Here is a 24,497-nt window from a genome sequence, read left to right on the forward strand (position 1 = left end):
GGAACTGTAAAACTGACTGCAGCCCAAATGGTTTGACAGATTAATTTAGCCATTGAAATACTGTCACGCATCCTCTGCCTGACCCACGCTTTTTGGCTTGCTAAATTCAAAGACCATTTCACTACACATCACTTGGCTTCTTGATGATGTAACAGTCTGGAATATTAGTGCAAAGGCACCTCCCCCTTGGGTCACCCCCACTCTATCCAGAAATCCAAATGAAAGCATAATAGATATAATAGATGACTTCCTAACCTCTTGTTTTAAGAGGAATAAACAAACAAAACAACTTTTTGCGAATCTTTCTGTTCCTTTACTTCAAAGACTGACGACTTTCAAGTTCTTAAACAGTGGGGCTGAAAATATGCATTATTCTTGCATCGGTTAAATTGTCTTACCCGTTGTCACTAACACTGAAATTAATTTGATTGCTCATTTGGACAACTGTAATACATTTTCTGCAGTGGGGTCTACACTGCTTGTGCTGGTTTTGGAAAAATCATTCTCAGTATAAAATCTGTCATTACGGTTGGCAGATAAGATAAAGGCAAGAAGAAGAATTTTGCATCCCAGCCGGGTGAGTAACGGGTGCGAGGATGATGAGATGTCAAAGCGTGTTCTATGCAATCCGTGACCAAGCTGAAGTTCTTGCTGCTGAGCATCGTGATTCGGCGCATAAGTTTGTAATCTAAGAAATATTAAGTAACAATCAGTCAATGGGTTATCTTTCTATAATAGTTTCTATGCTATATTTTATATAGAAAAAAATGGGGGGGGGGTGTTTGTTTCCAACTGTCTGTGCTAGGAGAAAGGCAGAGTGGGAGACAAGGTGTGCAGTACCTTTATTGTGTGCTAAGGTGTCCAGTATCCTTGTTGTGTGTTAAGAGCCTCGGTGGTGCAGGGTTTAGAGTGCAATACTGCAAGCTATTTCTGCTGATCACCATCTGCCAGATTGAATCTCAATAGGCTCAAGGTTGACTCAGCCTTCCGTCCTTCCAAGGTCAGTAAAATGAAGACCCAGATTGTTGGGGGCAATAGGCTTATTCTCTGTAAACCGCTTAGAGAGGGCTGTAAAGCACTGTGAAGCGGTATATATGGTAAGTCTAAATGTTAATGCTAAAAAGAGCGAACAATGGAAAGTTATCTCCTCAGCCCAAAGAGGTAGCTGAAAATATGTATGATCTTTCTTCCTTGTTTCTACCCAGTCATAAAATTTATTCCAAATTTCCTAATATTTTGAGTCTTCTTTGTTTTTGAGTTTTTGGGTTAATCTATCCATTTCTGCACAATCATAAATTTTTGTAATCATTTCTCAAAACCAAAATAAGAATATAAATAATAACAATAATGGTAGTGAATAAACAATATGTTCTGAGAATCATCAGACAACTTGACATTAAGATCAATCCAATCTGATTTTAGATTAATTATATGACAGAACAAAGCTCTAATAACCGCTGTTGCCATATGCTGCACATTGATACTTAAAAGAAATCTGGAACTGTTAATATAACAGTTCAAAGGGGGGGAATGGGGTAATTAAGGGCAGTATTGTATAAATTATTTGTATAGAAAGTTTAGAATTTGAGCTCAACGATGACATAATGATGATCACGCTTTGAAATGATATAAAATACTTGTACAAAACATTTAGAAGTTAAGCACAAAGACTATATAATTATGATGATGTTCTGAAATGGTATAAGATGATATAAGATGTAAAACAATATATACTTGCTCTTTTTTTTAATCTTTGTATTATAATATATATATATATATATTTTAAAAGAAAATATGTATGATGCTTCAAAAGTGGAACGGCTATGGGATGGGTAGGGCCTGTCAACTCAAGGCTCGGGCCTGCAATGAAGTGAATTGAGACAATCACTTCAAGCAGGATGCATTAAACATCCTGAAAGGGTAGCAAATTGCTATTTTACAATTCGTACTGTGCCAAGATGGAGAAACATGGGCTTTTCTACCAAATGTGAGAAAATAACCAGGCTAATTTTCACAACTGTAATAAATTTTCTGCAGTGGGGTCTACACTGCTTGTGCTGGATTTGGAAAAGGCATGCTCAATATTTAATCTGTTATTGCACCATCACCATCAGTGAGTAGATGAAGGGCAACCGTTCCTGACTTATTTTAAGCTGCCAAATGTCTTGTGTTGGCTTTGGTTACCTTTATTATTATTATTTATTGAATTTGTATGCCGCCCCTCTGCGCAGACTCGGGGCGGCTAACAACAATGATAAAAAACAACATGTAACAATCCAATTTAATAAAACAATTAAAAACCCTTATTATAAAAACCAAACATACACACAAACATACCATACATAACTTGTAATGGCTTAGGGGAAGGAATATCCTAACTCCCCCATGCCTGGCGACAAAGGTGGGCCTTGAGTAATTTCCGAAAGACAAGGAGGGTGGGGGCCGTTCTAATCTCTGGGGGGAGTTGATTCCTGCTCCTGCTACTACAGAGACAAAAACCCTTATACAGTTCTCCTTTTACTCACAGTCATCCAGGTATTGTTGTCCGTAACATTCTTTGACATGTGGGGGTATTTGCTTGAAAACACCTTCTGAGTAGTACTCATCTGGACTATTGAGCATTTTTGTGGCAAAGCCTCCAGGTTCAATGATGCTGGTTTTGATTCCGAAAGGAGAAAGCTCTCGCCTGTATTGGAACAAAAGGATTACCTTTACATACAGAGAGCCAGAAGGGTGGTGTGAATAAGATTAAGACTAGGAGAAGGGAGACTGAGTTATACGCTACTCCAGCGATAAATGCTCCTTGGGGCTTATTTAAGCTGCCTTGAGTTTCTTTGTAGGTATTTCAGAATCTTTTCATTGTTGGGCACGTAAAAACTCGCAGCCAGTTATCATATATAAAAACAATCTTCTACAATGTTTTCTAATTGTCTATCCAGTCCTAGTTTCAGTTCAATGCTTTGTATCTTTGTGTGTATTTGAATCTGAAATTGTCTGGCTTCTCTGCAAGTCCACCAAGCATGATTAAAATGACTCTTTGGGTCACCAACATTTCCAACATAGATTTGAAGTACCTTTAGACATTTTAAAGACAATCATAGGCCAACATTAAATCATTTTATAAATTACACATTCTACTAGAGAGGCGTTCCTTGGAGATGAGCTTCAGCACAAGTCCAAAAGCTCAGAAGGCAAAATCTCTGTTCTGGGGACTGACCCAGATTAGATCCTGAAAGGAAAATAGCTACAAAGTTTATATTTTACCTCAGAGCGTCTGAGAAGGCTTCCACAGCAAACTTGGATACGCAATACCCGCCTCCGGGGGATGCTAGTCTTCCCACTGCACTAGACAGGTTGACCACTCTCCCTCTGGCTCTCCTCACCAGGGGCACTATGTGGAGGGTCACGTCAATCAGCCCAAGCAAGTTGACATCCAGCACCTTAGCAAAGTCCTCCTTCCTCAGCCACTCATTGGGAGCAACCGGGTAATTAATGCCTGCGTTATTTACTAACCCCCAAAGTCCTGTGAGGGAAAAAAAAGTCAGATTCAGGAGGATCTTCATGATTCCATCTTGGAATAATCTTAGTTGGAACCCCAATTGCAACAGTTCTCCTTTTTATGCCATGAATGACTCCCAGAGATAAAATCCAGTAATAACCCTTCCAAAAATATGAAAGTCAGCAAGAGGGAAGTTTGATCCATACCGTTTTATTCAGATAAAATTTGTGGAAAATTTTGGGGTGTTGCGTGCATGGGGCACTGGGCAGTGGTGGGTTTCACTTACTTTTGCTATTGGTTCTGAGATGTGCATGCACTTCTGCACATGCGCAGATCATCCATGATGACATCTGGGCTGGGGCGAATCGATAGCAATCCACGATTGGCACTGGGGGAATCGGTGTGTGGAGTGAGACTGGACTGACTGGGCGGGGAAGGCTGGTACTTCCAGCGCCCACAAGGCACCCAGGCTTGGAGCAGTTTTGTAGCTTGTTAAGTAGGTCTGCTCTTCCACCCCAGCTATGCACTTTCAAGCCTGGGCTGCTTGGAGTGAGAAGCATGGAATGGAGTAAATAATTTGAATAATAGATGGAATAGCTAAAAATGAATTGCAGGTGGGTTGGGACGGAATAGAAGGAGGTATTAAAGAAATAGAGTGTTCCCTCAATTTTCACGGGGGATGCATTCCGAGACCGCCCATGAAAGTCGAATTTCCGCAAAATAGAGATGCGGAAGTAAATACACTATTTTTGGCTATGAGCAGTATCACAAGCCTTCCCTTAACACTTTAAACCCCTAAATTACAATTTCCCATTCCCTTAGCAACCATTTAGATTATTACTCACCATGCTTATTTATTAAAGTTTATTTAAAATATAATTATTAAAGGCAGATGAAAGTTTGGTGATGACATATGACATCATCGGGCGGGAAAAACTGTGGTACTGTATAGGGAAAAAACAGTTAAGTATTTTTTAATTAATATTTTTGAAAAACCGTGGTACATACTTTCAAATCTGTGAAAATTGAGGGAATACTGCACAAGGATTGAAGACAGAAGAACAAGAAGTTTTAAGGACTATGATAAAAGCTGTTCATGCAACTATAGTATATGGATGGAAGGATATGCTGCAACGTTCTACCTGTCAATGACTACTTCAGCTTCAATCGCAACAATACAAGAGCACGCAACAGATTCAAACTTAATATTAACCACTCCAAACTTGACTGTAAAAAATATGACTTCAGCAATCGAGTTGTCGAAGCGTGGAACTCATTACCTGACTCAGTAGTGTCAACCCCAAACCCATAACATTTTCCCCTTAGACTATCCACGATTGACCTCTCCAGGTTCCTAAGAGGTCAGTAAGGGGCGTGCATAAGTACACTAGTGTGCCTTCCGTCGCCTGTCCAATTATCTCTCCTTTATCTCCTTTATCTTTTCTTCCTTTCATATATCTTCTCTATTTTTATATCTTTTCTCCTATCCTTTTCTTTATATATATTATTACTTGTCTATTCTCTTCAATGTGTATTGTGTATTGGACAAAATCAATAAATAAAAATAAAAATAAATAAATGGACACTAAAATGTTGGAATGATTATATATTTGAACAAGTACAAATGGAAATAACTCATTCCGGGTGGCGATCGGATCGCGCTGGGAGGACGGTGACAGTGCTCTGTCTCCGTTCTTCCACTTTCTTTGCTGCAGGGTGCAATTTGCGCTTTGATTGAGGTTGGAGGGTTCATTTTAGAACAAGGGGTCTCCTGGATCCCTAGGGGCAGAACGCCACTGCCCCAAAGGGTAAGGAAAGCCCCGCAACTGCAGCATGAAGAACTGTGTCCCAGCACCGGCAGGGATGCGGCCATAGCGATCCGTATACGGAGGAAGCAAAAGAATTGAATAGAAGTCCACAGTAAGAAGATTTACAGGAAGAAAGAAAGATATAAAGCACAAAACGAGGTAAAATTTTGGAACCTAATATGAAGTAGACCCAGAGGCAGGGTTTTGAGCAATCGGTACTTTTATTCAGCTCTGAGAACAAGTGACAGCTCAGCAAGGCAAAGTGACAATTCAGCGAGTACCGACTGACTCTGCCTGGAGAAACCGCTCCTTTTATATATTTGCGGTTCCCGCCACAGCTAGAGCCGGCCGCGTCTGAGCCAATCAGGAGCGACTTCCTGCTTGGGCTCAGACAGCGCTGGAAAGAGGAACAAACTATTTACAGAGTTACAAGGTAGCCATTTCAGGATACAACACCCCTCCCCTCATAGTTGGACACATCCATCAAGAAAGCCATGTGACAAAGTCGTCCAATCGGTGGGGCCTCCGAGGAGCTCGCGCTGACCTGCGCAGTTCAATTTCTCCTTCGCCACTGACTGTGGAGGATGGCTCGCCGCTGTTCTCCCGGCGCGGCGGACTTGGCCTGGCGGGCCCAACGAAGGCTTCGGAGGACGAGGATGGCTCGGCGTCGCTGGATGGTCCCCCCTGGCCCGATAAGTCTCTTTGCGTGTTTCTTAGCTCGGGCAATGTACTAAAGTCTGTTGAAGGGGAAGAGTCCATGTCGGCGGTTTGTGGCAATTGATTTTCTGCTCGCTTCCGAATGTGGTCTATGTGTCGTTTCCACAAACGACCATCCTCTAGTTTTACAATATAAGTCTTAGGTGCATTTTGCTTAACAACAATTCCTTTCATCCAGTTTACATTTCCATCAAAACTTTTTACATATACATTTTGTCCCAAATACATTTCTCTTTCAGGTTTTACACACATTTGGTTATTATTAACACAGAACCTTGGGTTTAACCTGTCTAGTGGTGACCTCAATTTTCTTCCCATCAATAACTCTGCAGGGCTTACATGTGTGTGCGAGTTAGGGGTAATGTGTTGGGTGAGTAAGAATTGGTCCAGGTTTTGTTGTACATCCCCAGGGCCTGACCTGCGCAATGCCTCCTTCGCCACACGAACGTAACGTTCTGCCAATCCATTAGCCCAGGGCGAATAAGGCGAGATGAGGGCATGCCTGACTCCTAGGCCATCTAGGAACAATTCGAATTGCCTGGCTGTTAGCTGTGGCCCATTGTCAGACACTAAGATATCTGGGCAACCATGGGATGCAAACAGTCTACTCAATACCTTGATGGTGGCACTTGTGGTTATGTTGTTCATTGCTATTATTTCCACCCATTTGGAGAAGGCATCAACCACTATCAAGAAATACTGGGACCCCACTGGGCCAGCAAAATCAATGTGGATTCTAGACCACGGACCAGTAGGCTGTTCCCACTCAGCTGGAGTTGTTTTGGGGGGACTAGGCCGTGACTCCTGGCACGGGTCACATTTTGATACCCAACTTTCAATGTCAGCATCCAGCCCTGGCCACCATAAATGCCCCCTTGCCAGGCTCTTCATCCTGACAATCCCAGGATGACCCACATGTAACATTTTGAGTACCTTTTCCCTCAGGCTTTTGGGGATGATCACTCTATCCCCCCACAGCAGACAACCCTTTACATAAGATAATTCAAGTCTTTTGTTTTTAAAATCACACAATTCAGGTTTCACAACATCATTTTGCCATCCCCTTAGAACACAGTTCACCACTTGTTTAAGGATTTGATCTTGCTGCGTGTGTGCAGCTACCTCTTTGGCCGTGGTTAGTGGGTTATCCTCGAGTTCTATCATTAGTACATCTGTGGAAGGGACAGGGTCTTCCACTAAGTCTGTTATGGGGCACCTGCTGAGGCCGTCTGCGTGATTGATTTCCTTCCCCCCCTTGTGGGTGAGCTCATACTGGTACCCTGAGAGGAAAAGAGCCCATCTGATTAGTCTTGGAGACATAAAAGGTGGAGTGGGCTTGTTGGGGGCTAGCAGGCCTAGTAGGGGCTTGTGGTCAGTGACTAGTTCAAAACTTCTTCCAAAAATATAATTGTGAAACTTCTTTACTCCTGCCACTAACGCTAGAGCCTCCTTGTCTAACTGACTATAATTCCTCTCTGTGCTGGTCATGGTTCTTGAGAAAAATGCTATTGGGGCCTCTGTCTTATTTGGTAGAACGTGAGCTAGGACTCCTCCTATGCCGTACGGCGAAGCGTCGCACGTGAGCCTTATGGGTAGAGAAGCACTATATTGGACTACTACACTTTTAGAAGTTAATAAATTCTTTACTTGCGAAAAAGCTTCACGTTCAGTTTTCCCCCATGTCCAGCGGGCCTCCTTCTGGAGTAAACGATGGAGAGGCTCTGCTACTGTTGCCTTCTGCTTTAAGAAAACGGAATAAAAATTAAGGAGGCCTAAAAATGCCTGCAGCTCATTCTTATCTCGTGGTTCTGGGGCTTCTCTAATTGCTCTCAGCTTTTCTGTTGTTGGGTGGATGCCTTCTTTATCTATTTTATATCCTAGGAATTCTATACTGTTGGTTCCCCAGACACATTTATCAGGCTTGATTCTTAATCCTTTGTCCTGTAACCTCTTAAGTACTTCCCTTATTCTTTTGTTTACTTGTTCCTGGTTTTCCCCTGCAATTAAGATGTCATCAAAGTATGGAATGGCCCCATTTACCCCTGACAATAGGCGTTCCATAATGCTCTGGAATATTCCTGGGGCTATGCTTACCCCAAACTGTAACCTCGTGCATTTGAAAGCCCCTCTGTGCGTTACAATTGTTTGGGCGTTTGCTGTTTGTTCATCGACCGGAAGTTGCTGGTAAGCTTGCGCCAGGTCGATCTTTGCGAACCTTTTCCCCTCCCCCAGGGAGTGTAGAAGTTGTTGCATAACCGGGATGGGGTAGGGGTGGTGTTGGAGTGCCTTATTTAGGGTCGATTTGTAATCAGCGCAAACTCTTAAAGAACCATCTGGCTTCAGAGGTGTAACTATGGGAGTTTCCCATGGCCCCTGTTCCACAGGGACCAAAATACCTTGGCTAATGAGTTTATCCAGCTGTATATCTAGTTTGGGGAGGAGCGGAAGGGGGACCCTGCGAGGTTTTAGTCTGATCGGTGGGACCTTGGGGTCAATAGAGAATGATATAGGGGGCCCCTTATACAAACCCAAGGTGGGGCTGAACACTTCAGGGAACTCTTTCACAAAGTTAGGCATATTATCACAGTTTACATTACACACACCCGAAATTTCGATCCCCAATGGTTCCATCCACGCTAAACCCAGAAGAGAGTGCTTGGCCCCCGTTACAATAAGCATGGGAAGGGTACATTTAACATTTTTGAATGCGATAGGTACATTTGCTGTTCCCAGGACCGAGATTACTCCCCCTTGAAAGTCTCTAATCACCAAAGAGGTTTGATTTAGGTCAGCCTTAGACACATTAGGCATATACAGTTTAAACTTTTCCCAGGGCATGATGGTATATCTAGAGCCCGTATCCAGCTCCATTGAGCAAGGCTGGTTATTGAGTAACAGTGAGATAACAATTTTAGCCCCTTTTTTGGTTGCCGTGTTATTCACGGAAAATTGAGAGTTACCTCTATAGTAGTCGCGGTTAGCGGTTGAGTAGTTCCTTTGACCCGAGTTGCGGAACGGTCTCCTTTCTCGCGATTGGGGGGTCTGGTTTTGTGGTCGCTGGTATTGCGGTGTGGCGAATGTTTCTTCCGGTGCCGTTGCTCTGCACGCGATGGCGATGTGGCCTCTACGGTTGCAGCGGCGGCATGTAGCGTCTCGGAAAGGGCATCGATGGCGCTGGTGATTTCCCCGGCAGCCCGCGCAGGGGGCTGGGTGAGTAGCTCTAAGATGTCTCGGCTGGTCTTGCACCAGGAGGCAGTTGTCCCCGCTGTGAGTTGGTTGGCTGAGGTCGTCTGATTCCACGGCGCTGGGAGAAACGGAGTCAATTTTGGCAATGAGTTCTCGCCTTCCGTGCTCTTTCAATTCTCTAGCCGCTGCGTCGGCTGTTTCTGCGGTTTGCGCTAGTTTAATCACGGTTTGTAGAGTCGGCTCTTCTTCGGTGAGGAGTTTATTTCTCACTGTGCTGTTTTTCATGCCGAAAACCAAGGCGTCGGTGAGGCGAGCTTCCGGGTCTTTAAACTTGCATTGAGCAAGTACCGTTCGAAGCCGCGTTGTAAACTGGTTGATCGACTCGGTTTCCTTCTGAGCCATCATGGAAAATTGATGCCGAAAAACCATGGCTGGTTTGGTCGGCTTGAAGTGGCTCGCTAGCTTTTCCTGTAGGACGTCCCACGCTACGGTTCTTGCTTGCTCCGGTTCGGTGAGAGTCTGGGCAAGTCCACGGATTTCTGCGCCGCAGTAATTAAGGAAAATAGCCCGTCTGCGATCGGCTTCGGCGTCCTGTATTCCCGCCGCCTCGAGGAAGATCTCGAAGGTGGTCATGTATTCGTCCCAGGTCGTTTTCTCGGGATTGAAGAGTTCCGGAGCCTGGCCGATCTGGACTTTGTTCATTTTGCACGCGATGTTTCTTCCGTCCGTTCGTCGCCAGTGAAGTAGACCCAGAGGCAGGGTTTTGAGCAATCGGTACTTTTATTCAGCTCTGAGAACAAGTGACAGCTCAGCAAGGCAAAGTGACAATTCAGCGAGTACCGACTGACTCTGCCTGGAGAAACCGCTCCTTTTATATATTTGCGGTTCCCGCCACAGCTAGAGCCGGCCGCGTCTGAGCCAATCAGGAGCGACTTCCTGCTTGGGCTCAGACAGCGCTGGAAAGAGGAACAAACTATTTACAGAGTTACAAGGTAGCCATTTCAGGATACAACATAATACTTAAAAAGCGAAGAACTTGAGCATAAAAGGCGAACAGAGAAAAAGTTTACTTTTCAGAGTTAAATCCTTCCGCAAAAGTAAGCTACTGCCGGATCTACTTCTCTTTGTCTAACTGTCTATTTTTTTTAAAACCCTACACTTTAATTATTGAATATTAGATTTTGGATTCTGGTTTTTGAAATTTATTGACTGAATTTTGCTAATATAAATTACTTGGATTTTATAAAATGAATTTCTACGAACTTTTGTGAGATCCTGATAAATTCTTAAGTGGACTATTTTAAAAGAAATTGCAGCGCATGGATTAAAATCTTTTCCACAATGAACTTATACATTAATGAACTGATTTCCCAATTTTCGGATTATAAATAGAAGAAAACATCAGTGTGGACTATTTGGATTAAAGGTGTTTTTTTGGATATTATTATTACATACATTTGTTCCTTTCTCTTTTATGGATTGTGGACTATAGGCAGAGGATTTTGAATTGTATTGGACATTGGCTTAGTTTACAACTAAAATAAATTACGAATTGACAATGAGAGAATGGAATAAATATCACTGACTATATATTACAGAATAAAAGACAGATAGAACAAAGAAGAAAGAAGATCTACGAAGGACTGAAGAACTAATTTTAAAATTTTGTTTTCATACATTTGGAATCACCTACCTATTAATCAAGTATTTACTGACCTGAATTATTTTTTTATATATACACATATTTTTCTTTTCTTTTTTCCCCCCTTCTCTTTCTACTACATTTTAAACTATCGGCTTTCCTTTTGAATATAGACAATAGAATTAAAATGATCTGCTAGAAGTTCATTTCCCCCCCCCCTCGATCTGGTATACCCCCTAACCTATATAGACAGGTTGTCCTTTATGAGAAGTAATTGATTTATCCTCTTTTCTTTTTTTTCTCTTCTTCTGTTTTTTATTTTCTTCGAATTTCTCTATTTCTTAGCTATATATGCTCCCTTTCCCTTTCTTTTTCATATTCCTTTATTAATTTCTTTAAATATACATATATATATTGATTGTTTAATTGTTTTAATTGAAGTGAAAATAAGTAATTAAGGGTGTGCTTTGAAATTATTGTTAGATATAGTTGTTCGTAATTAAGGTGTTTTTGATTAAGTCCTTGATTAATTTTCGATTAAGTCTCTCTTCTTGGTTTATTCATTAAATGAGGACTATTATTTGATTGTTTTACTATTGTTTTTTATATTGTCTAATCCATTTATTATCTTGTCTTCATTGTAATATTACTCAGTTTTTAAAAATACAATCTTATTTTTAAGAAAAATAGTGAGTAAGTTAAGATATTGTATTACCAATTTGAAGATAGAATATAAAGTTACAGAGATATGAGAGGTGCTTTTAAGATGCAAAGTACGACTACTATTACAACAACAACAACAAAAAACAGGCATCCACTCTAACTTCTACCCCGAAGGTATCTCCAGTACCATCTCCACTACAACAGAGATCAATAACAACAATGTTGGCTAAGGATAAAGAAAAAGAGAAAACTTCAACAGAATCAAACTTCCAGTCTATACAAGACGCCTTAGCTTCCATCCAAGATTTCATGCAGAAAACTCAAACTTCAATGGATACAAATAGAGAGGAAGTCAAAAAATACTTAGAAGAAATGAAATCTGAAATGAAATCTGAGATGGGAGACCTGAAAACTGAGATCGGAGATTTGAAAACAGAGATGGGAGATCTGAAAGTTGAAATGGGAGAAGTGAAAGGCAGCATGAAAGAGATGGACGGAAAACATTAAAGTCATACAACAAAACTTATAGGAGAATGAAAAAAGAATCAAAACAATGGAAGATAAAGTAGAAGACGTAGTACAAAAGTTGGAAGAATATGAAGAACATAATTTTGCAATTAACAGAGGCTTTGATGAAGCAATAACTAATCTTGGACTTCATTCAGCCTCACATGGACTGAGATTTCAAAATATAAGCGAAGAGTAGGATGAAGATCTACCTGTAAAGATGGCAGAAATAATAGGAGAAATACTTCAGATGGATCCACAAGAACTTATAAAAGAAATAGATGAAATATATAGAGTCCAGACTGGCTATGTAAGGAGGCACAACCTTGCAAGAGAGGTTCATATCAAGTTCGTCAGGAGAGTGAGAGAAACCAGAATATTATTTCCTTATTATAGTACTAATTAAACAAAATATAACTTTCCGTTGGCTCGTACCAGAAGGACTTTCCTTATTTTGGCAAGGTGTAAGGATCAAGATTGAGAGTGCAGAACAAGCAAGAGCTTTCTTTGTGCAAAATGGATTGGATAGAACAGAACAACCAAATAAAGAATTCAAAAATAAAGAAGAGCAACAGGGGGCTGCCGGTAAAGAGAGGGAGGAAATACAAGAAGTCAGAAAGAAACAACCACAAATTCAACAGGAATTGGTCTTAAGTAGCAGATTGAGAGAACCTAAAGAAACAAAAAATACTATAAATAGAGATGTTACAAGATTTAAAAATCTTTTCAGTCAACGTGAATGGATTGAATAACCCTAGAAAAAGAAACCAAATATTGACAAAACTTAAAAAACAAAGAGCACAAATAAATATTCTACAAGAAGTTCATATTAAAAAATCAAACAGAGAACTACTTAATAAAGCAAAATTAGGGAAACTATATACTAGCTTAGCGAACCAAAAAAAAAGAGGTGTAGCAATATATATTGATGAAACAATAGAGTCTAAACAGATATATAGTGATTGTGAAGGTAGAATTTTAATGGTGCAATTATATCTAGAACCAAAACCTCTCGTTATTATATCTATATATGCATCGAATGATAATCAAAAACAATTTTACAAGGAATTACATGATAAAATAATGGAATTATCAATAGATAATACAGTGGTCCCTCGATTTGCGCGTTCTCGATTAGCGCGAAACGCTGCAATGCGGTTTTTCAAAAAATATTAATTAAAAAAATAAAATATTAAAAAATAAAAAATAAGTCCACGCTAGTTCTCTCTCTCTTTCTCTCCCTGTTGCCGGCGTGGTATATGAGAGAGAAAGAGAGAGGCAGAGGTCGGGCGCATTACCGGGAGGTGGAGGCGGCGTGGGGACGCTGGGTGCCGGGGACTCCGAGGAGGGGGTGGACGTCTGTTCCCTGAATGGAGACCGCCGGCCGCTCAATCGGGCCAGCAGGGAACAGAATGGAGCCTTCCACGGCGGGGCTGGTAAGGGGGGGAGCCGAGGGGGGAGCCGAGCCCAGCCCCGTGGCATTCACACACGCCCCCCTGGATGAGCGGCCCCGCATGGCCCCAGCGCCGGACTCCGTTGCCGAACGGCGAAACCGGAAGGGGCGAGGTGGGGGAGAACGGGAGGCTCAGCATTCCGGCAGTCGCAGCGCTGGCTGTCAACTTTTCTTTTTAGCACTGGGGAGGCAAGTCAGCTCCTGCCCAGTTTTAAAAAGAAAAGTTGACAGCCAGCGATTGTTCCGCTGCCGCCAGCATGGAGCCCACGGGGGATTCGCTTTCCTCCCGCCGGCAGCCGACTGATCGTGGGCTCCTTCGCAACCTCGGAGAGCTTCCTGGTTTTCGTGAGCTTTCATGCCCTGGAAGCTCTCCGAGGTTGCGAAGGAGCCCACGATCAGTCTCGGCTGCGGGTGGGAGGAAGGCGAATCCCCCGTGGGCTCCATGCTGGCGGCAGCGGAACAATCGCTGGCTGTCAACTTTTCTTTTTAAAACTGGGCAGGAGCTGACTTGCCTCCCCAGTGCTAAAAAGAAAAGTTGACAGCCAGCGCTGCGACTGCCGGAATGCTGAGCCTCCCGTTCTCCCCCACCTTGCCCCTTCCGGTTTCGCCGTTCGGCAACGGAGTCCGGCGCTGGGGCCATGCGGGGCCGCTCATCCAGGGGGGCGTGTGTGGACTGGCAAGCGGCAAGCGGCAAGTGATCTGGCGGGAAGACCAAGGGAAGGTTCCTTCAGCCGCCCAACACCTGATCCGCTCTGCAGCACGGCAGCAGCGAGGAGCCGAAGATGGGGTTTCCCCTTTGCCTTTACCCCATCTTCGGCTCCTCGCTGCTTCCGCGCTGCGGAGCAGATCAGCTGTTGGGCGGCTGAAGGAATCTTCCCTTGGTCTTCCCCGCCGCCCACACGCAAACTCCACCATCTGCGCATGTGCGGCCATGAAAAAAATGGCGCACATGCGCAGATGGTGGTTTTACTTCCGCATCCAATATAACGCGGAAATCGGTTAGCGCGGGAGGTCTTGGAACGTAACCCCCGCGCTAACCGAGAGATCACTGTATGCTAATTGTAGGTGATTTCAATGCAATTTCGAATAGCCAAATGGACTATTCAGGGAAAAGGAAAGGGGGAAAAAAGGTAATTTTACCAATAACTTTTTGGAAAATGAGTACTGAATTGTTGCTAAAAGATATATGGCATGAATACCACCCACAAAATAAACAATATACTTTTTATTCAAATCCTCATAAAATATGGACAAGAATAGATATGGCATGGGCTCCAGCTCATACAATGGAACAGATCACAGATATAGAATTAGAAACCAACAGCTGGGCAGACCATAATCCACATATATTGGAATAAGAAAGGCAAAATTTAAAAATTGGTATATGAATAGGAACGTTCTACGGGATCCTTTATATAAAGAATGGATTGATAAAGAATTAGAATCATTTTTTAAAATAAATAAAAATAATGATACAACCCCACAAAATCTTTGGGATACAACAAAAGCATATATTCGGGGCTTAACAATTTCTTATATGGCAAAAAAAAAAATAAAGGGAAAAAGACACAATACCAAAAATTAATAGCAGAATTAAAAAATTAGAACTTGAAATGCAACGGAATGAATATGATGACAAAGTTAAAAATCAGAGTGATATAATAAAACACAAAATAAAGCTGATAGAACAAGAACAAATATCTGAAAAAAATTAAAAGAGTTAAACAAAATTATTTTGAACATGCAAACAAACCAGGAAGATGGTTGGCTTATAAATTAAGAAAAGAAAGAGAATCCAAAATTATTAAAAAAAAACTATTAGATAGTAAAGGCGTAATAAGACATAGAATAGATGAAAAGAAGGAAATAGTACTAGAATTCTATAAAAAATTATACGAAAAGGAAGAAATAAAAGAAAATGAAATTTTTGAGTACTTGAGTTCTATAGACCTACCAATATTAACGGAAGACCAATGACAAAAACTCAATAAACCTTTTACAATGTCAGAATTGCAACAATCTTTTAAAAATCAAAAGAACAACAAAGCTATGGGCCCCGACGCAATTCCAGCGGAATTTTACAAATTAGATAGTGATATCCTTTCCTCAAATATGTTAGAGATATTTAATAAGATAATAGCTGATGGTAAACTACCTAGATCATGGACAGAAACTTTAATAACGCTAATACATAAAGAAAGAACAGAAAAAGAAAAAAATGAAAATTATAGACCAATCACATTATTAAATGTAGATTATAATTTTTTTATTTCAATATATGCTTATATGTTTATTTCAATATATGCTTATATGTTTAAAAATATTATAAATGACATAATTCATGAAGACCAGAATGGATTTTTACCTGGCAGACAAATTAAAAATAATTTGAGGACAATAATAAATACCTTAGAATATTATGAACAACATCCTGAAAAGCAAATGGCATTAGTATTTTTGGATGCTAAAAAGGCATTCGACAATGTAGATTGGCTCTTCATGAAAATGCAACTAATCACGATGAATGTGGGAACTAAATTTTTCAATATAATAGATGCTAAGATTATAATAAATAATGAACAAACAGAAAGATTAGAAATACAAAGCGGCATCAGACAAGGCTGTCCTATATCACCACTATTATTTATTTTAACTTTAGAAACATTATTAATAAAAATAAGAACAGAAAAAGATATAAAAGGATTACAGATCAAAAAAGAAATATATAAAGTGCAAGCATTTGCAGATGATGTTGTTTTTATAATAGAAGATGTTGTGATTCAGCCTGAGGCTCCTCAGGGACTGGCTGGAGCTCTGCCGGATCCATGCCCAGAGGAGGAGGACAGTGACCAGGAGGGGGAGGACCAGGCAGACGGGGGAGAGGAACGTCAGGAGGAGGAGGAGGGAGAGCAGCCTGAGACCCCCGGGGGGGCCCTCTCCCCAGCTAGTAGCCTGGATTCATTGGATGAAGACGCACAGGCTATAATAGACATGAGGCAGAGACGTGCAGCTCAAAGAAGGGGCCAATTAGAAAGATATTTCCATCCCTGAATTGGCAACAGCTGGGTTTGGGTGTGGTTCTCCTCAGCAGGGGTGAAAAGGCAGGCCCGCCCTTACAGTCTCGTGGAGAGTTATCAACTGGGAGTCCTGTGACCTTGCTTCGATTCTTGGCGTCTCTAATCTTGGCTTGTGGCCTAGAAGCCTGGAAGACTTGGGGGAGGCATGGGTTTTATTATCTCCAGAGTTGTTTTTGCCAGCAAGAATCCTGTTTTATTGTCTGGCCTTCGTGAAACCTCTGTGAAACTGCATCGTGTTCCTGTCTGTAAGAACAGTTTTTGTTACCTGTGTTTGCTTTCCAGTATATAAACTGCCTTTGCTTTTTACCAGTGTGTCTGGATACTCTTTTTGGTTGGTGTTGGTGTCTGGGGGACCCAGACAGAACAAGAAGACCCTAAGACATCAATATTAAAACTAATATATTTAATAGAAGAATATGGGAAAGTGGCAGGTTTGAAAATTAATAAGTATAAAACACAAATACTTACAAAAAATATGAGGGATTCACAGGCAAACAAACTAGAAAAATTAACAAATATGAAAATAACAAAAAAGTAAAATATTTGGGTATTTGGATTACCGCTAAAGCCTTATCACAAAAAAATGATAATTATATAAAATTATTAGGTCAAATTAAAAATGACTTGGAAATATGGAATAATTTACAGTTATCTTTAATAGGAAGAATCTCTACAATTAAAATGAATATTTTACCCAAAGTATTGTTTTTATTTCAGGTAATCCCAATTAATCCTGGAGGGAATTTCTTTAATGAGTTAACTAAGATTACTAAAAAAATTACATGGCAAGGTAAGAAACCTAGAATAAAACAAAGTTCATTAGAAGATTTGAAAGAAAGAGGAGGGCTTTCCCTCCTGAATTGGAAACTATATTATCAAGCAGCAGCATTATCTTGGATAAAAGAATGGCTAACATTGGATAATAGAAGATTATTAAACTTAGAAGGCCATGATCTAATGTTAGGCTGGCATGCATTTGTTTGGTATGAAAAGCTTAAAACTCATTCATACTTTAAGAAAAATATAATTAGGAAAGCGTTAATAGAAGTATGGAATGGGACCAGGATTTACGCATGCGTCGGAATAGATAGATGCCTCTACAGAGAGCTCCCTAATGTGAATTAGGAAAAGTGAAAGTTAACCCCTGACAACCCTCTCTAGCTTGGTGTAAAGTGGATTGAGGGGGAGCGGATTGAACGGAGTTTTTGAAAACTTTACAAAAAAGAAGCAAAGAAGGAGCAAGCTGCAGTTTTAAACGTGAGTAGGGGAAAAAAGAGAGAACAAAGGAAAGATGGCGACTACCCCGGATCTGGAGGAAAAAATGGATTCACTGTTATCAGCATTTGCAAATATGGGGCAGTTACTCAAAGAGATGCAAAAGGCAATTGCTGTCGTTAGTGCTGGTGTAACTGATTTAAAAGAGCAGTCAAAAACACAAGATCTGAGAATTGTGATACTGGAGGAGTGAAAAAGTCGCCAGGAACTACGCATAAATAATTTGGAAGACAGACAAAGAAGAGCCAATCTGCGTTTGAGAGGCTTTAAACAAGATTTTGCTGAGGGTAAACGTCTTATCCAAGCAATTCATCAATGGTTTGGTGAAAATAACATTAAATGTGACCCAGGTGAATATGAAAGAGCACACTGGGTATTTGGCTCTCGTAGTCAAGGAGATCAAAAGGATGTTATCGTGAGATTCATTTCAGAAAGGAGAGCAGCAGAAATCTTCAGAGAATTAAAGCAGATTCCAAACTTACATTACAAAGCCACTCCAATACGCGTTTTAAAAGACTTGTCTGCAGAAACACTCAAGGCGAGAAACCAAATGAGAAGTATCACGAATCAACTATATGAAGGAGGAATCCGTTTCTCCTGGAGACATCCTGCCACAATAATTGTTTTTAAAGATTCCAAAGTTTTCCAGGCGAGATCCTTGGATGAGGGGAAGAAATTGCTCCAACAGCTGGGGATCGATTTGGATGTAAATCTCCAGGCATCAACAGCGATGGATAAACCAGCAGTAGGAGGTGGGAGAGGAGAAGAAGATTTGTTTACACTCCAGCCAATTCGCACAGCAGATCAAAGAAAAGATGAAAAAATTGCAGCTTTACAAAAAGAACTTGATTTACTCCAGGAAAGAGAAAAAAAAAAAAGAACCTAGAATTACGCGCCAGAAGAAGAAATAATGAACTGAACTGTGCTGATCTGTCAACATGGTATTATTGTTCTCAACTAACTAGCTTCTTCTTTGTGTATTCAATGCCAACTAACAAGGGATAAAGAGGGAAGGAGGGAAGGTCTTTCTTTATTGCATTAAAAGGGGAAAGGTGGTGGAGTTCTCTAGTGGAACGTAAATCCAGGGGTGCCTCTTGGATAACGAAAATTCTTTTCGTTGCCTCCCCTTTGGGGGGGGTGCAAGGGAAGGGGCACTAGGGTGGGGGTTCAAGACAATTAATAAATACTTTTCCAACAGGCTCTGTTTTGCAGGAGGGGGGAACACTTTTAAGAGTATGTAAAATGGGTGAAATAGTTTTATTGTCATTGAATGTAAACGGTCTTTCATCACAGAAAAAACGTTATAGAATCATGAAGCTGGCTAGGGATAGTAGAGCTGATATCTTATTTTTATCAGAAACTCACAAAGGGAGGAAAAGATCAGATAAATTAGTTACCAATAGCGATTGGCAAAGGGTCTATGAGTTGAGATGGACGGCAAAAAGTAGAGGCGTGGCTATCTTGATTAACCAAAGACTATCATTCCAATTAATTAATATTAAAAGGGACAAAGACGGCAGAATGTTATTCATCAAGGGGAAAATAAATAACAAGGCAGTAACTTTAGCAGTAATCTATGCCCCCAATGCAAATGCAAAACAATTTATAATGAATGTAAAGCGTAAATTAGATAATTTTGCAGAAGGCATAGTGATTTTAGCAGGTGATTTCAACTTGGAATTAACAGCAGGGAGGGGAGAAAAGAAAAAGTTACATTTAAATAAAATTAATATGTTGGACCTCCATGAAAACACAGTAAACAGGGATACATTTTACTCAGCAAGACACAATAAATTTAGTTGCATTGATTATATATTAATGAACAAAATGGGGGAGGCACACCTCAAAAGAGCAGAAGTTAAAAGCATTTGGTTATCAGATCATGCTCCACTGTTAGCAGTGATTGAAATGGATGCTAGTAGACAACAAAGGATATGGAGATACAACCCTATGGTTTCGGCTAGTGAGAAAAATAGACTCAAATTACAAAAGGAATTGAGTGAATTTTTTAGTATTAACGAAACAGGAGAAATTAAGCAAACAATAGTTTGGGATACACACAAGGCTGTTATGAGAGGTAATTGTATTAGTACCAAAGCTTTTATTAGGAAATCTTGGGAAGCTTAAAGAGAAAGTTTGTTAAAAGAGATAGATCTAATCCAAGAGACTCTGAAAATTACAAGAAATAGAGCCTGGAATACATTATTATTACTTAAGAAAAAGAAATTACAATCTCTTGAGGAAGAGAGATGGAATAAAATGAAGATGATTGTAAAACAGAGAATTATGGGTTGGGGGAACAAATCAATGAAACAAATGGTACATTATTTGAAAAAAAGAAAGGAGAAATCCCATATCTCTGCTTTAAAGGATAAGGAAGGTGTAATAAAACGTAGTAATATAGAAATGGAAAAAATAATGAGAGACTTTTATGGGAATTTATACAAAAAAGAACATATTACAATGCAAACTATAGAGGTTAATGAGAAACTAACGGAAGAAGATAGACAAATTTTAAATGCAAAAATAACAAACGATGAGATATCTAGAGTTATTAAAGGGTTGAAACCTGCTAGAGCCCCAGGCCCAGATGGTTTTACTGGTGAATATTATAAGACTTATAAGAATGAATTATTACCGCATCTGGAAAAATTGTTTAATAATGTTTTTCAGACTTTTGAAACTCCACAGTCGTGGAAAATTTCAGAGATTATAACTATCCCAAAGCCGGATCGTGATTTAATTGATCCAGGTTGCTATCATCCTATCAGCTTACTTAATCAGGATTACAAAATATTTATGAAAATATTGGCAAACAGGATAGAGAATATCTTACCAAAGATAATTGGAGAAGACCAATATGGATTTGTTAAAGGAAGAAAGATTTATGAACCAATTAGAAACGTCGTTAATGTGATACACCATGCTACCACTACCAAAAGAAAATTAGGTATTTTAAAGTTAGATGTGTACAAAGCTTTTGATAAAGTTAACCATGATTACTTGTTTCAATTGTGCAAAGATTTAAATATGGGAGATACATTCTGTAGGATTATAGAAACAATTTATAAGGATAATATAGCTTATATTAGAGTAAATGGCAAAAGAACAGAGAAGGTTAAAATTCAGAATGGAACTAAGCAGGGTTGTCCACTATCCCCAATGTTATTTGCATTGGCAATTGAGGTCTTAGCAAATAAAATTAGAAATGACAAGGAGTGGAGAGGTTACCAAATAGGAAAACTTGAATTAAAATTAAATCTTTTTGCAGATGATGCCATAGTATTGACTGAAACCCCAATTGAAATGATGAAAAGAATAATGATCTTACTCCAGGAATTCAAAGACCAATCGGGACTTAAGGTTAATATAGAGAAATCAGAGATAATTTGTCTAAATACAGGCCCTAAAGAGCAAATCGAGATACAAAAAGTGTCAGGATTGAAACTGGGATGTAAAAAAAATGAAATATTTAGGAGTTTGGTTGTTTAAGAATCCTATTAAAATTGCGACGGTTAACTATAATTTAATATGGAAGAGACTTCAAAAGCAAATAAAAAATTGGAGGGAAAAAAGGTTGAGAAGAATTGCTAAGATTAGAGCCCTTAAAATGATGATAATACCAAAAAATGATGTATTTATTTCAGGTTTTACCAGGTACCTTTCCTGGCGCAAAATTGAGAGAATGGGATAGTAAATTAAATTTTTGGATTGAAGGAAACAAAAGGCCTAGAATAAGAAAAAAATGGCTGTTTGCCCACGGGAAAGAGGGGGGTGGGGTAGCCCGTGCTTAGAATTATATAGAGAAGCATTTCAAATAGAAAGATTAATGGAATTACAGCTATGGGGGGAAAAGAAGTGGGTGAAGTTGGAAAAGGAAATTAATAATATAAATAATAAGGAGTTATTATTTAAAAAATGGAGTAAAATAGAAATCAATAACTTAACCGACCCGCTGAAAGCAGGTTTAGAAATATGGTCTAAATGGCAGGGGAAATGTGGAACTAGAAATTCAAAATTATCAACGTTACACGTATTGAATACAGGTAATGATGTTAACTTAACTAGAATTATAAAAGTATTAAATAGCAAAGGGATAATGAGAATTGAACAATTATATGAGAAGGATGGGAGAGTTAGTAGAACTCGATTGGAATGGTGGCTCGGTCAACAGAAATGGCTGCAGATTAATGCAATAAGTAAGTATTTAAATAAAAGTGAGAATAAAGAAGCTTTCTTGCGAGAAGAAAATTGTTTAGAAAAAATAATAAAAGAAAAGATTAATGATACAAAAGCTCAAGCTAGCAATATATAGTGGAACCTTAAGATACGAACTTAATTGGTGCCGGGGGGAGGTTCGTAAGACGAAAGGTTCGTAAGACGAAACATTGTTTCCCATAGGAAACAATGTAAAGTCAATTAATCCGTGCAACCAAAAAAAAGCCCCGCAAAAAAACCGCTGCCGCCCGGCTGTCACCTTTTAAAACAGCCTGGGGGCTTCTCAGCGACCTCCCCAACGCCGGGTTTGGCATTGGGGAGGTCGCCGAGAAGCCCCCAGGCTGTTTTAAAAGGTGACAGCCGGGCTGGGGGGGTTGCTGGGAACATCGGCGCGGGAGGCAGGAGATGATCGGGCGACCGGAGCAGCAACACCGCCGCCGTCGCCGCCACGTCCGGCTCGGCTTCCCTGGCTGCTTGGCCGGGGGGGGGGGGCTCGGGCGAAAGGGGCTGCAGACACAGAGATTTGCCTCCCACCCCTCGCCCGTGCCGCCGGCACGTCATCTTCCCTCCCAGACAAAAAAGGCCGGCTTTCGGGGAGGAAGGGGCGTGCTTGGCTCTGCGTCTCCAGCCCCTTTCGGGCGAGGGGTGGGAGGCAAATCTGCGTCTCCAGCCACTTTCGGCCGAGCCCCCCCGGCCAAGCAGCCAGGGAAGCCGAGCCGGGTGTGGAACATCGGCGCGGGAGGCAGCTCGGCCGAAAGGGGCTGGAGACGCAGAGCCAAGCACGCCCCTTCCTCCCCGAAAGCCAGCCTTTTTGTCTGGGAGGGAAGATGATGCGCCGGCGGCACGGGCGAGGGGTGGGAGGCAAATCTCTGCGTCTCCAGCCCCTTTCCTCCGAGCCCCGCCGGCCAAGCAGCCACGGAAGCCGAGCTGGGCATGGCAGGGAACATCGGCTGGAGACGCAGAGATTTGCCTCCCACCCCTCGCCCGTGCCGCCGGCGCGTCATCTTCCCTCCCAGACAAAAAGGCCAGCTTTCGGGGAGCAAGGGGCGTGCTCGGCTCTGCGTCTCCAGCCCCTTTCGGCCAAGCCTCCCTGGCCAAACAGCCAGGGAATCCGGGCCGGGCGTGGCGGTGAGGGGCTGGAGACGCAGAGCCGAGCACGCCCCTTCCTCCCCGAAAGCTGGCCTTTTTGTCTGGGAGGGAAGATGACGCGCCGGCGGCACGGGCGAGGGGTGGGAGGCAAATCTGCGTCTCCAGCCCCTTTCCTCTGAGCCCCGCCGGCCAAGCAGCCAGGGAAGCCGAGCTGGGCGTGGCAGGGAACATCGGCTGGAGATGCAGAGATTTGCCTCCCACCCCTCGCCCGTGCCGCCGGCGCGTCATCTTCCCTCCCAGACAAAAAGGCCGGCTTTCGGGGAGGAAGGGGCGTGCTCGGCTCTGCGTCTCCAGCCCCTTTCGGCTGAGCCTCCCTGGCCAAACAGCCAGGGAATCCGGGCCGGGCGTGGCGGTGACGGTGGCAGTGTTGCTGCTCCGGTCGCCCGATTGTCTCCTGCCTCCTGCGCCGATGTTCCACGCCCGGCTCGGCTTCCCTGGCTGCTTGGCCGGGGGGGCTCGGCCAAAAGGGGTTGGAGACGCAGAGCCAAGCACGCCCCCTCATCCCCAAAGGCCGGCCTTTTTGTCTGGGAGGGAAGATGACGCGCCGGCGGCACGGGCGAGGGGTGGGAGGCAAATCTCTGCGTCTCCAGCCCCTTTTGCCCGAGCCCCCCTGGCCAAGCAGCCAGGGAAGCCGAGCCGGGTGTGGCGTGGAACATCGGCGCGGGAGGCAGGAGACGATCGGGGGACCGGAGCAGAGCCAAGCACGCCCCCTCATCCCCGAAGGCCGGCCTTTTTGTCTGGGAGGGAAGATGACGCGCTGGCGGCACAGGGGCGAGGGGCGGGAGGCAAAGCTCTGCGGCTCTAGCCCCTTTTGCCCGAGCCCCCCTGGCCAAGCAGCCAGGGAAGCCGAGCCGGGCGTGGCGGCGGCGGCGCTGCTACTCCGGTCACCTGGTCCTCTCCTGCCTCCCGCACCAATGTTCCCCGCTGCGTCAGGCGCTGCCAGCCCTGAGTCAGACACACCCTCGCCGCCACCACCACCGCACCCAGTCGCTGCCCGCCCCGTCTTGCTGGAGGTCTAGCCGGAGCCTGAGCCGGGCCCGCTCGGCCGCGTCTCCTCGCCCGCCCAGGATGCTGACCTGCTGCCTCGCCCCGCGCCCGTCGCCGCCCCAATCCTGCGCCTCCTCCTTCCCCCCCCAGCCAAAAATACAAAGGCAGTCTGCCGCCGCCCACGGGGCAATGGGAAGCTGAAGCCGCCGGCGGTTTCAGCCTCCCTTTGCTGAGCGCTGCTTCGCCCTTGCCTGTCATCTTGGCTCAAGCGGAGACCGTCTTTGTGTTTTTGGCTGGGGGGAGGGAGTCAGGAAGG

At 42.5% G+C, this 24,497-nt stretch overlaps 1 protein-coding gene across 2 annotated transcripts in view; it reads right to left on the reverse strand.

Annotated features, from left to right (window-relative positions):
* Positions 1–290: 290 nt before the first annotated feature.
* LOC139161484 (retinol dehydrogenase 7-like) overlaps positions 291–24,497 on the reverse strand; it is a 41,105-nt gene continuing 16,898 nt past the window's right edge. For both annotated transcript variants that reach the window (XM_070740672.1, XM_070740671.1), the window contains exons 3-5: positions 3,265–3,523; positions 2,526–2,686; positions 291–688 (exon numbers count right to left, since the gene is read on the reverse strand). In XM_070740672.1, the coding sequence (XP_070596773.1) occupies positions 471–688; positions 2,526–2,686; positions 3,265–3,523 (638 nt within the window). In that variant the 3' untranslated portion in view covers positions 291–470. The remainder of the gene's footprint in view (positions 689–2,525; positions 2,687–3,264; positions 3,524–24,497) is intronic.

Source organism: Erythrolamprus reginae, chromosome 2 (assembly GCF_031021105.1).
Source record: "Erythrolamprus reginae isolate rEryReg1 chromosome 2, rEryReg1.hap1, whole genome shotgun sequence".
Lineage (NCBI taxonomy): Eukaryota > Metazoa > Chordata > Lepidosauria > Squamata > Dipsadidae > Erythrolamprus > Erythrolamprus reginae.